General features: G+C 41.5%; 1 protein-coding gene across 5 annotated transcripts in view; it reads right to left on the bottom strand.

Moving 5' to 3' along the window:
- The window catches only part of brwd1 (bromodomain and WD repeat domain containing 1), a 47211-nt gene that overhangs the window by 15415 nt on the left and 17978 nt on the right, over positions 1 to 13818 (bottom strand). For 3 of the 5 annotated variants that reach the window (XM_062060459.1, XM_062060457.1, XM_062060460.1), the window contains 16 exons: positions 13414 to 13599; positions 13157 to 13340; positions 10973 to 11060; positions 10682 to 10807; positions 10524 to 10591; positions 10177 to 10423; positions 9970 to 10086; positions 6743 to 6850; positions 6523 to 6647; positions 6325 to 6416; positions 6146 to 6257; positions 4978 to 5039; positions 3410 to 3565; positions 3211 to 3331; positions 2744 to 2869; positions 2587 to 2653 (listed from right to left, as the gene is read on the bottom strand). In XM_062060459.1, coding sequence (XP_061916443.1) covers positions 2587 to 2653; positions 2744 to 2869; positions 3211 to 3331; positions 3410 to 3565; positions 4978 to 5039; positions 6146 to 6257; positions 6325 to 6416; positions 6523 to 6647; positions 6743 to 6850; positions 9970 to 10086; positions 10177 to 10423; positions 10524 to 10591; positions 10682 to 10807; positions 10973 to 11060; positions 13157 to 13340; positions 13414 to 13599 — 1985 coding nt within the window. The remainder of the gene's footprint in view (positions 1 to 2586; positions 2654 to 2743; positions 2870 to 3210; positions 3332 to 3409; positions 3566 to 4977; positions 5040 to 6145; positions 6258 to 6324; positions 6417 to 6522; positions 6648 to 6742; positions 6851 to 9969; positions 10087 to 10176; positions 10424 to 10523; positions 10592 to 10681; positions 10808 to 10972; positions 11061 to 13156; positions 13341 to 13413; positions 13600 to 13818) is intronic. The other 2 variants (XM_062060458.1, XM_062060461.1) reach the window with 1 other exon arrangement.

Here is a 13818-nt window from a genome sequence, read left to right as displayed (position 1 = left end):
CATAAACACGAAGCACGGCTCCCCATTTTCCCCTCCCCATTCTTTTTACCGCTATGCTCCTTTCTTATCAGTTCTTGGTCGTTGTTAATGTGGTTATTAAAAGGTTGTGAGTTCAAACCCCGGCCGGGTCATACCAAAGACTATAAAAATGGGACCCATTACCTCCCTGCTTGGCACTCAGCATCAAGGGTTGGAATTGGGGGTTAAATCACCAAAAAATGATTCCCGGGCGCGGCTACGCTGCTGCCCACTGCTCCCCTCACCTCCCAGGGGGTGATCAAGGGGATGGGTCAAATGCAGAGGACAAATTTCACCACACCTAGTGTGTGTGACAATCATTGGTACTTTAACTTAAGTTCAATATTGTAGCAATATGATTTTCTTTGTGAGACTGCACAGTGACTTGTGTGCGCGTTGGCAGAGCAGAGCATACAGTAGCTTGTCGTTGTTGCTTTGACTTTTTTATTACATAGAAAGTTCATCCATCAGCTCCTTATTAAGTTTGTTTGTAATACAGTACTGTATAGCACTTTATACTGTGTTCAAAGTGTACAAATCTTTACTAAAATATGGACTTTTGTTGAGGGAGGAACCCATTATTCATATTTTCATTGTTTCTTATGGAGACATTTGCTTCACTATACAATGTTCAAGAACTAATTAAATTCGTAAATCGAGGTTTCACTGTACACATATAGGGCTGCAGCCAGGGCCGCCTTAATGCATGGGTTTACCTGGGCTAAATCTCAGGGGCCCCACCCAATCGTTGAGGTTGGGTCAGGGCACCTTAGGTTAAGGAGGCCCTGGCTGGAGCTATCTATTATTTTAATAATGAGTAATCTGTTGATTAGTTTATTCGATTATCCAAGTAATCAGATAACACACTTTATAGCCCTAATGCAGACCTGGGCATTCTGCGGCCCGCGGGCCGCATCCGGCCCTTTGTACGTCCCTGTCCGGCCCGCGTGAGGCCAATTATAAATTACAAAATAATTTTAAAAAAGTATCTATTTCGAGTGTGCAATACAACGGTGCTGCTTTTGTTTTGAAAAGCGTTATTTGTATTACTTCCGTGTGGACGTATGCTCGTGCGCGCAGCGGCAATCACAAATACAACATACATTTAAAAAAAACATCTTTGTCGTGCGTGCAATACAACTGTGCTGCTTTTATTTTGAAAAGTGTTATATGTGCGTATGTCCTGTGAGGGAAGACGCACAGCGACAAGTGATGCCCGGTTATCCCCGAGACGCTAAAAAGAGAAAAGTTGATGACGAATGGCGTGTTTTAAAAAAGACATGGACTGCCAAGTAAAGCCGTGTGCTTATTTGTGGTACACACGTTGCTATGTTTAAAGAATATAGTGTAACGACCTGCTGAAGTATATGTTGTCTTCTTGAGTTGCGTAAATGAGAAGTGAGGAGACGTGCGTGTGGAAGGAACGAGATATGTTGAGCTGTGTTAGTATAGCTTGCTCAATACAAGTTTAAAAAGAGCGTCAGACTTGGTGTGCACTTCTTCTGGACGCTACAATTGGTGGCAGAAGTAAAACTTTGCGCATACTGCACTGTTTGTGTGCTACGTCATCGGGAGGTACGTGCCACGTGAGGAGCTCGCTGCAAAGAGAGAGAGAGAGAGCGTTTACAGGTGCAGCCACGCTGCTTGCCACGGGGGGAATTCCGCCCTCAATGAAGACTCCCAGGTTTGATGGCAAGGCGAACTGGGAGGCATTTCATCCCACTTGTGACATCAATTGTAGCGTCCAGAAGAAGTGCACACCAAGTCTGACGCTCTTTTTAAACTTTTATTGAGCATGCTATACTAACACAGTTTAACTTATCTCGTTCTTTCCAAAAGGAAAACCAATCCTCACTCCTCATTTCCGCAACAGCAACGCTTCTTCCTTCTTCGCCAATCACCTTACAGGCGTGCTAGTTCACAACAAAGAGGATGCAGGATGAAGTGACAGAAATTGAAATTTTTGTATTGTAATATACATCAGGAAGTGTTGTGTAAGAAAGTGTTAAAAATAAAACCATCAAAAGCCATCTGCTTTTGTATAAAGATAAGTTAGGTTAAATAAAATATTATTATTATCTATCTTACGGTATATCAAAAATAATTTGAGCAAAATTTTATTGAAATATTGTCGGTGTGGCCCTCCAGCAGTGCTCGGGTTGCTCATGCGGCCCCCGGTAAAAATGAATTGCCCACCCCTGCCCTAATGTGTGTTTTAGGGAAAACAGTTGAAATAGATACAAATATTTCTGCTTGGCAAAACCTTCATTCTTTTTCTAAGAAACAAACATCATATGGGCATCGGTAAAATTTAAAATAAATAAAAAAACTTCCGTTGTTCGCTGCAACTCTTCAGCCCTGTCGCAGTGGCCGTGTGGAAACAATTTTCGCATAACAGGGCACTACATGTGGTCTGGATTTTATAAATTTGTATTAGCTACACTTATTAAATGATTAATGAAATATAATTTGAAGCTCTTTTTAAACTGAATTACTTGATTTGATTGATTAATCATATACATATATATAGAAACGATCACAATTGGACAATATAGAAATTAGATGTACCTCCTCGTCCTCATCCATTTCTTCAATGACACTGTAAATCTCCATGATATCTGTGCAGCCTGGATCACTGCAGAGGAGGAGAAAATGGGTGAAGTTGCAAAGATGGAACATTTGTTTGAGTATGACAAGGCCAAAGAGAGAGAAGTCATGGACTTACTTCACAAATTTCTGGAGGACATTGGTGATGATTTTTGCAGAGTGCGCAATCTTGCTCCTTGGCTCGTTGAAAGTGCGTGCGTTGTGTGCAATGTACCTGACATCCCAGATTAATGCTGAAAGGCGCCTGCGGACCATTATTAAAGCACCGAATCTCAATCAGACACACACTGGATGTGTTATTAGTGAAATATATCTATATAGCGCTTTTCTCTAAAGACTTAAAGCGCTTTACATTGTGAAACCCATTATCTACATCTTTAAGCTACATTTAAACCAGTGTGGGTGGCACTGGGAGCAGGTGGGTAAAGTGTCTTGCCCAAGGACACAACGGCAGTGACTAGGATGGCAGAAGCGGGGCTCGAACCTGGAACCCCCAAGTTGCTGGCACGGCCACTCTACCAACCGAGCCATGCCTTCCCGTATTTGGACTTTTTAAATGGCGAGAAAGGAACTGATGGCACAAACCTGTAGAATTTGTTCATCAGTCGCAACCTGATAGTGTCCAGATCAGTGGGATAAGCGATCACAGTGCAGTAGGTGGGATACTGGATCAGGTCTACAGGACCAGAGAAAGGGGCACACATCTCTGTGGCAGAAATAAACAGAAAATGAGCTTTAGTTTAACATCAACATTTTCAACAGTGCCGGATTTAGAAATACCCACCAACAGTGATGAGCTGGCTGATTCCACAGACGATTCGCTCACACTCTTGGTCCCTATTCCTCACTCCCCACTCTCCCTGTAGAGGCTTGTACATCAAATCGCTCATCTCCTCTGGTGTCACAGGGATGCTCCCTCCCTCGGTCTCCGGTACCTCGGCTACACAGCAAAAACAAAATGGTTGAGAAGTCCGCTTATCACCAAAGTCAAGAGTGTTTGTGAAATAGAGTTATGGGAACATGTGTTTGTTTTAAAGGCCTACTGAAACCCACTACTACCGACCACACAGTCAGATAGTTTATATATCAATGATGAAATCTTAACATTGCAACACATGCCAATACGGCTTGGTTAACTTATAAAGTGCAATTTTAAATTTCCCGGGCGTCAATGGTTGAAGCGGAAGTATTGGGACACATTGTATCCCAATACAAACAGCTCTGTTTTCATCGCAAAATTCCACAGTATTCTGGACATCTGTGTTGGTGAATCTTTTGCAATTTGTTTAATGAACAATGGAGACTGCAAAGAAGAAAGCTGTAGGTGGGATCGGTGTATTACCGGCTGGCTGCAGCAACACAACCAGGAGGACTTTGAGTTGGATAGCAGACGCGCTATCCGACGCTAGCCGCCGACCGCTTCTATGATCGGGTGAAGTCCTTCGTCGCGCCGTCGATCGCTGGAACGCAGGTGAGCACGGGTGTTGATGAGCAGATGAGGGCTGGCGTAGGTGGATAGCTAATGTTTTTAGCATAGCTCTGTGAGGTCCCGTAGCTAAGTTAGCTTCAATGGCGTCGTTAGCAACAGCATTGTTAAGCTTCGCCGGGCTGGAAAGCATTAACCGTGTAGTTACAGGTCCAGGGTTTAATAGTATTGTTGATCTTCTGTCTATCCTTCCAGTCAGGGGCTTATTTCTTTTGTTTCTATCTGCAGTTAAGCTCGATGCTATCACGTTAGCTCCGTAGCTAAAGTGCTTCACCGATGTATTGTCGTGGAGATAAAAGTCACTGTGAATGTCCATTTCGCGTTCTCGACTCTCATTTTCAAGAGGATATAGTATCCGAGGTGGTTTAAAATACAAATCCGTGATCCACAATAGAAAAAGGAGAAAGTGTGGAATCCAATGAGACCTTGTACCTAAGTTACGGTCAGAGCAAAAAAAGAAAGTCCTGCACTGCACTCTAGTCCTTTACTCTCACGTTCCTCATCCACGATTCTTTCATCCTCGCTCAAATTAATGGGGTAATCGTCGCTTTCTCGGTCTGAATCGCTCTCGCTGCTGGTGTAAACAATGGGGAAATGTGAGGAGCTCTTCAACCTGCGACGTCACGCTACTTCCGGTACAGGCAAGGCTTTTTTTATCAGCGACCAAAAGTTGCGAACTTTAACGTCGATGTTCTCTGCTAAATCCTTTCAGCAAAAATATGGCAATATCGCGAAATGATCAAGTATGACACATAGAATGGATTTGCTATCCCCGTTTAAATAAGAAAATTTAATTTCAGTGGGCCTTTAACACAAAACAACTACAGAGAAGGTTGACAAAGCAAGCAAGAATGGCGGAGCTTTACCATCCTCTGGAATGGGTTCCACATCCCAAGGACTCAGCTTCTCATTCTCACCATTATCCCATCTAGTAAAAAACAGAAAAAGTTATTAACCAACTTTATTTTACTAAAATATATTTAATGTCAGTTGAAAGCGTCTGCATTGTTTATCTTTCATTCATAACTAGGGTTGCGTGATACAGACAATATAAATCATATAAAATTTAGAATGGGATGCAAATTTGACAGCGACAGGTGAACAAACCCGTCCTCAACCCAACATAACATTCACGCTAGCTGCTAAGATCCCTCCACAGTGCAAAACCACTTCTAAGTCAGCAATCCTGGCTTACATGGCAACAAATGAACTATGTTCCTTTACAAGTATCATCCCCAAAGGACAAGGAATAGCTAAACATGTTAAAATGCACACACTAGGAGGATTTGCAAACAGCAAGTTAAAGCTTTTGAACGTAAACAAAGGTGAGCGGATACAAATATTGACAGTAACGATACCAAGTATATTATTATTTGGTCGATACTACAGTGGTTGGATTGATATTTATTATCCAAAAAAATGTTTTTGTTTGTTATCGTTTACAAACTCAGGAAATAAGTCCCTGGACACAATGAGGCTTTGAGGGATATTTAAATCAGAGTCAATAATAAATAATTTGAATATATAATTGACATTGTAACACAGTCATACTGTGTTTATGTCTGATTACAATTATGGTCAAAAATAGAATCATTCATTGATCTTGAAAATTTGAAGTATCAGCATTGGTATGACCAATGCTGATCCCTATTGGATCCCTATTGGATCGATACCCTAATTTGTAGTATCACTCAAAACTAATGTAAAATATCAAAACAACAGAAGAATAAATGCTCATTACATTTTAACAGTAGTGTAGAAAGAACCATGTTACAGCAGAAAGTAACCATCTATGACAGTAAATCAACAAGTAGATTAATAAGTTTCAAGAAAATAACAACTGGAAATGACACAAACTGTTACCGCATGTCAGCATCCAAATTAGGAAACTTTGTAACCCATTTTTAAATGGTTCTATTATAATTTAAATGCCAAATAATATATTGTGATATATATATTGGTATCGCAGGAAGCTGCAATATATATAGCAATATTTATTTTAGGCCATATCGCCAATCCCTAGTTGTCACCTACCGGACTTTGAAGCACTGGAAGAGACTGTCTGGGTATTCTAGCTGGTACGGCTCCTGACAAACGATAGTGCCAAACCACCAGGCGTCATCTATCACTGAGCGGAACCGATCATCTACAAATAGGGACAAAACCACACCTGTAGTGCCACGCCTACAATGCCAAGTAAAAAGTATGCTCACCCGACTTACTTGGTTGCCAGTTTCTACGCAGTGCCTCGTCATAGCTTTGCCTCAGCACCAGGAAATCTATTACATCCGGCATGTCGTGATATCTGCAAAAAAGTAAATCAGTTGGTATTCTTCTTGTCAAAAGAATACCTGGACCCCGAAAAAACAGTTTGTCGTAGAATCATTAGTTAACACAAGATAATAGCTTACTTGACAGAGAAGGACTTGTCAGTGATTCTGCCCGTGCCATTGTCGATTAGAGTCAGCTTCAAGCAGCAGAGTGTTGGAGGACAGACTTCATACTTGATCCCAGTAATCTTCACAAACTCCTGGTCCTGAAGGGAGAAGCAAAACGTCAAATACAAATAATGTAAACAATTTATTACTACACTGCATCTATTTTTTTTTGTTACAGCCTTGCTTGTCTTACCCGCAACTCCATTTTCTTCCAGGGCTGCTTCTCCATGTTGATGGGATACAGTTCTGTTCGTCTTACAGCCTCGACATAAGCCTCGTGGCCCTGTCGGAAGTAGATCACCTGAAAGAAAGATGCAATTGGTTGGTTGGCTCTGATCTGATCTAATAATACTAGAGAAATAATTAACCCTACCGTGCCCTCTTTTCCTTAAACGGAAACTGCACTTTTTTGGAATTTTGCCTATCGTTCACAATCATTATGAAAGACATTACGATGGATGTTATTTTTTCTATACATTCTAAATATTAAAGAAATACGATCTAAAGTCCGTTTACAATGTAGCCTAAGGTAGCCGCTCAATTCTGCCTATAAATCCCTTAAAAAAAAACACCCAAACACCTTCATTAGGGTTTTAGTACTCCGGCTTCCTCCCACCTCCAAAGACATGCACCTGGGGATAGGTTGATTGGCAACACTAAATTGGCCCTAGTGTGTGAATGTGAGTGTGAATGTTGTTTATCTGTGTTGGCCCTGGGATGAGGTGGCGATTTGTCCAGGGTGTACCCCGCCTTCCACCCGAATGCAGCTGAGATAGGCTCCAGCATCCCCCCGACCCAGAAAGGGACAAGCGGTAGAAAATGGATGAACGGATACATGATGTAAGTATATATGTAATGTAGTAACGGGCACATTTATAATAACATTTAATATTTATATATTTTGATCATTTTAAGCATACGCGGCGCATTATTTTTCAAAAACGCTTTACGATGTTTGCTTTATTTTTTTTCATCATTATTACTCACTGCAGACTTCGTGAGAGCCAACAAACATAATGAAACATCACTTACTGTACCATGTCTGCTGTCATTAGGATGCCGACTGCCAGGATGTTCATACATTCCAAATTAGATGAAAAATTATTCATAATCCTCGCAAAGAAGGTGGGAGTGGGTGGGGGGGACCATGCGTCTTTTCTTGTCGTTCTCGCCAGTTCCGAGTCCTAAATGGCTATCAAAGTGTATCAATTTGTCGGATTATATCTTCAGCCATCAATTTTCCATGTGAGAGGCATGATTTATGATCTACAAAAAACTTTCAAGAAGCAAGGAAGCGAGGAAACAGCAGACTACTCGATGATAAACATAGGCACACAGGAAGTGATCACGTCGCCGCTATAAATAGTTTGTCTGCATTAGCGCTTATAATAACAATATCACTAAAACTTGGTTAATATTCAAGTCACAAAATGTAAGTGGAGTATTGTTGACGCTTTTTGGATGGTTATTTATTGGATTTTATGGGCGGAATAGAAGACCTCCTATTGGCTCCGCTGTAAGTGGACTTTTATTTACGTTTATTTAATATTTAGAATGCATTAAAAAAAAAAAATCCATTTGTCGTCATGTCTTTCATAATGATTGTGAACAATAGGCAAAATTCCCAAAAAAGTGCAGTTCCCCTTTAACAGCACTGCCCCAGAGATTAATTTTATCCAACAGGATAAAATAAAAAATAAACAAAGAGCTGCAGCAACGTGGTGACTTTGGGGTATAACCATAGATGCAATTACGTACTTTTTAAGGCAGACCTGGGCGAATTAAGGCCCGGGGGCCACATGCGGCCCGTTAAGATTTTCAATCTGGCCCGCTGGACATTCCCAAATATTTTTTTTAGATCTTTAAGATGGAAAGTGTAGCTGCCATTATGATGTGCAGTGATGTTTTCAAATTACCATAAGTCTTGAACTTTACAACATATTTCAATGGTTGGAATCTGCGCTTTTGCATGATATTTTAGTGACTAGTGTTGTCCTGATACCAATATTATTTTGATAATTTTCTAAATAAAGGGGACCAGAAAAAATTTAATTATTGGCTTTATTTTAACAAAAAATCTTAGGTGTGGCGGACCGGTACTTTTCAGAGGCGGTATGGTACCGAATATGATTCATTAGTATCGCGGTACTATACTAATACCCGTATACTGTACAACCCTACTAGTTACTATGGCAATCTACGTCACAGCAGGTCAGACGAGGCACCAATCAGTGTGGGTGGGGAGCGTTTCCACAGAGTGTTTCCAGAGCGGCCAGCCTGAAAGGTGGGTGTCAGGGACAGACGTGGAAGGAGATTTTTACAAGAAAGTTCTAAAGCTTAGTGATATATCACATATATCAGATTGTAGATGTTTTTTGTTTTTTTACCCTTCACGTTCATATTTCGCTGTGTTTGTTGCATTTGGCTTGATTGTAAAATATGTCGATTGAGAGGGGGTGTGACGTTAGTATGTTCTCAATATTCAGGATTGTATCGTTCATAGAATTTTTTTTAAATTCTATTCCGTTTTTAAGGCAGTCTGTCATAACTTTTTTAGCATTCATTTAGACTTTAGTGTGAGGTTTTGTATTAGTTATCCTAAAAATAGATATACCGGCCCCAAGACACATTTTTTTCTCTAAATTTGGCCCGAGTCAAAATAATTGCCCAGGCCTGTTTTAAGGGGTATGCAAACAAATCACTGGCGCCCCCTCTTGAGCCGCACACTGTAAACCGCACATTTTGCATATTCACTTTTTGCACTACCGAATGTAGTAACATTGCAGTTCCCAGAATTAAGGCACAGCAACAGGGTAAGCTAACTTTAGCATGTGTTTTTTCATTATCTAGATGTGAACTTGTGCAACCAAAAAATGACTAGCAGTGCCTTATGTAACTTCTATGGTGTAGGTTCAGCAATGTCATCCCTCATTATTGGTAGTTAGCTCTAACCGCAGTAAATGAATTTCTGTGAAGTAAGAATTATTAATTATGAATTGAATATTTTCATAAACACAGCATAGAAAAACTTGTACAGTTTTCAACATTTATGAGAGCCACAGAAACATGAAACAACAGTAAGTCAACTTTATATTTGTTTAATCCAATGCAGTAAGCTTAATATTAGAAACTACCGTAAAACTGTACTGATAATAGAAAATAAGACTTTCCTAAAGAGTACTGACCTTAGGAACCATGGTCTCATCTAGTGGCCAATATGACTACAGTATTGGTATTTGTAGCTGATTTAGTCATTTTATAAATAATGTTTTATTTAGGCCAAGAATATGCCTAAAGAAAGCTACAAAAAAAAATGCAATAGAATTAAGCCGCGAACTTCGAAGCGTGATGTGCCGAAAGTCGACTGAACTACAAATAAGATATTTTTCTAGCCATACCGGGAAATTTTTAAATACACACCTCATCACCCATTTGGGGAACAAAAGGAGACTTCCTGGGAATGACGTCGGTAATCCACAACGAGGGACGAAACTCATTGGACACCTCCCTGTTGATTGACGGTCTGACTTTTGGCCTCTGGTTGGAGTGAGAGGATATAAGAAAGAAATCACCATGGTTTCTCTGCAAAGTGTTTTAGTCAAGTTGCTAAAAAGTCTGACAACTCACTCTGGGAGACTTGTTCTTCAATTTCTTGGACTTCTCTTTGCCTTTTGTCCCAGTTTTTTCTTCCTCGTCGCTCTGCTGTTGGTGCTGCTGCGCTTGCTGCTTCTCTTCCTCCTCCTCAACGTCTTCCTCCTCATCCTCCGAACTGCTGAGCTGGCGTCGCACTCGTTTTCGCGACGACAAAGGAGTCGACGGTTGAAGGTTGATGCCGGCATCTGCCGTCCAGTCTGAGTATTCACTGGATGAGTGGCTGTTTAAGTCATCATTTTAGAAGACAAAAGCAAAGCAAACAAAACTTAATATTAAAATTCTTGACAGAAAATTAATAAATAAAAGTGGTAAGAAAATACCTTGGGCTGTCACTGTTCCACTCTTCCTCATTGGAGGATTCCAGTTCACTGCCATCCAAGTCATTGTCCTGGAGAGACAGCCCACACAATGAAATGACATTGGCTGCCTGTAAACCCTATTCTGGAAAAAAGTCAAAAGAGAGTGGCGAATGGGATACCTCGGTGTGTGCGTCGGAGCTTGCAGTCTCCTCTCCCTCTTCACACGACAGCTCGATGTATTCCAGCCCTGCATCACTGCGGCCGTGTGCTCGCTTTGAAATGGGAGGTTCTTCGTCAGAATCCTCCTGCAGAGATGGGAACGGTAAATGCAAATAGTTTAGTGTTGATGCCAAAGTTATAGAGCATATTTGATAAGAACACTAGCCTTTCCCTAAACTGCTTGTGTTAATGGTTGTGTCTCTATGCATTAGTGCACTGATTGACAGATAATCAGGGTATTTGACACCTACTCGACAGCTGTACATGATGCGCCTCTTCTTTATGTTGTATAACGCCACCTCCTCATCTCCTTTGGCAACCCTGATGTCTACTAAGTCCCTGGAAGACAATCAATACGAAATAAACCAACATTTATTTTTTTAGACACAGTTATAAGTAGGGGTATCCTGATCCGATATTGATAATGGTCTGATACCAACAAAAAAAAACTAATATCAGATGATATCGGCTTGAATTGAATCTCTACGATACAAGCAGTTCTTCAGCACGTTTACTTGTGCAAAGCTGGGCAGCAAGTTATAATCTCAATGTCCTCAATAAGCACACAAGGTTGGTTTCTTGTGTATTCATTTACAAAAAGTAAACATGGTAGGCTATAAGCTTCTAGTAGCTAGCAGCTACACAATCGCTAAGCACACAATAGCACACAATGTAGACTGTAATAAGTAATAAGTGCCCTTAATTGACGAATATTGCAGTCTTAAACAACACATTTGTGAAAAAAACAAGTACTCAATAGCTATATTTACATATTACTTAGACACAAGGTCTCCAAGGCAGAAGCGCATTAGAAAGTATCCAGAAACAAATCTGTCCGTAGGCCAGGGCCGATAATACATTTTGCTGGAAGATATATTGTCCCACAAATTATTGCCGATAAACGATATTACTGTAAGCATGCATTATTTTGGGACCAAATTAAACACTTAATTTATAATATATAATAATAAATATTTATATCAAACGCAATAAACTTAGATTTTTGCCTTGTGTTGCTTCTCACTAGCGCGTAGCCACTCGCAAGGCTGACTGTGCAGCCGGTGTGTAAGCCAGTGGCCCTGTCTGCACCCATCGACACAAAGAAGGTGGATAACTGACAAGAGGATTTACTCTGCTCAAATACAAATGACCATTCAACTTCCAGCATACGTCTTTAATTCCCTGGCACAAGCCCAAGTCCTGCCTTGTCTTAAGGCAGCCATTGTCATTCCGGTCCTAAAGAAGACAGCCATAAAACACTTAAGAGTAGAGACCAGTGTCACTGACAGCTGTGGTTATGAAGTGTTTTGAAACGCTTGTTCTCCAATATATCAAAGCCTGCCTCCCCCAGAACTCGACTACAGCTTGGCGTTCAATACCATCATCCCCGACATCCTGGTGGAGAACCTTACTGAACCAACCTCAGGTTATTAAGGTGGGTCAACTTTGCTACTCCACCATGTCACTCAGCACAGGCTCCCCTGAGGGCTTGGCTCTGGCAGGACAGTGCGACAGAAGCTACCTAAGGCTGAACACCACAAAGACCAAGGAGACAGATTGTATGAGACAACAAGGGGAACATGACCCACTTGTAGTAAATGAAGCATGTGTGGAGAATGTGGCCTCCTTTAAGTTTCTGGGAACTTATATCTCGAAGGACCTTACATGGACTGTCAACACTTTTGCACTGGTCAAAAAGGCACAGCAGAGACTCCCCTTCCTTCTTGTGCTGCGGAGGACCCAACTTGAGGAGAAACCGCAGGTATCATTTTATCCAGTGCTTATTAATGTACTGTAATGTACTGTATAACTGTGTGGTTTGCTGCTTGCTCTGTTGCAGACACGGAAGCCCTGCAGAGTGTGATCAGGACTGCGGAGAAGATTATAGGCCGCCCTGGAGCTTCGCCAGAGCAAAAAAGTCGTAGCAGACAGCTCTCAACCTGGTCAACCTGCTGCCATTAGGGAAGATATTTCGGTCACACAAGAGCAGGACAAATAAGAGTAAAAAATATGTTTTTACCAGTAGGCCATTAGGATATTGAATCTGCCCCAATAGCTTACACTGTTTTTTCAAAGTCGCACTGCTGTTCGTAATGGTACTTAAGTTTAACATGTTATTTATTGTTTGTCTTGTATTTTAACAGCACCTAACAGACTAGCAACCTGTAATTTGGTCTTGCTCTCCCCTACAAATGTTTTTGAGTAATTTTCCTTGATCAAGCCTTTTCTAACATTCCACATTTCAAAATAATAAAGTATGTATGGTTTGTGCTGATATCGTATCACATCAATACTCAAGGCTACAATATCGGAAGTGAAAAAGTTGTATCAGGGGAAACCCCTAGTTATAAGGCAGTGTAGCGGTGTAAAACATTATTACAACTTTATAGGAAGCCTGTTTAGATGCAGTATACTGCAAATATCAGGGAGTCTACCTATAGCTGCTGGGTGGAAGTTCAGGCACCACCACCCGGCGTCTCCAGGCTTGCAGGTCCCTTTCTGTGGCCATCTGACTGCGAGGTGCATTCTGATGCATCTGCCTGACACCTTCCACTTGCCCGCTTCGCCGCAGACCAACATTAGAAGGGGACTGCACGTCTGCCCGGTCGTTTACAGACACTGCAATGAAAAATAGATAAGATTCTTCATTTACACTGAAAAATGCAAAAAAACAAAAAACTTAAGCTCATACCTCTACGTGGCGTATTTGGTGCCGGAAGAGGAGCTGCCCCTGTGGCCACGGCACCTTGAACGTGCCGGTCATGCTGCTGCTGAAGTTGTCGAATGGCCTCATCCAGAAGGTTGCTGCGTCTTAATGAAATCTCCTCCAGCTCTGCAGTCTGCTGACTGATCACCTGCTCAACCACCTCGCCATCACCTGAACAAACGCCAGGGGTCAGCTTCTTCAAAGACACCTTTGTTCATCCATTCATTCCTCTTCTTCCGCTTATCTGGGATCGGGTTGGGGGGCAGGAGCTTAAGCAGAGAAAGCTATACTTCTCTCTTCCCAGCTCCCCCCGGGGATACCAAGGCATTCCCAGGCCAGCTGGGAGACATAGTCTCTCAAATGTGTCTTTGGTCTTCCCCTTGGCCTCCT

The sequence above is a fragment of the Entelurus aequoreus genome, linkage group LG10, assembly GCF_033978785.1.
Source record: "Entelurus aequoreus isolate RoL-2023_Sb linkage group LG10, RoL_Eaeq_v1.1, whole genome shotgun sequence".
NCBI classification, from domain to species: domain Eukaryota; kingdom Metazoa; phylum Chordata; class Actinopteri; order Syngnathiformes; family Syngnathidae; genus Entelurus; species Entelurus aequoreus.
Note: the sequence above shows the minus strand (reverse complement) of the source record. Positions and strands in the feature narration are given on the sequence as shown.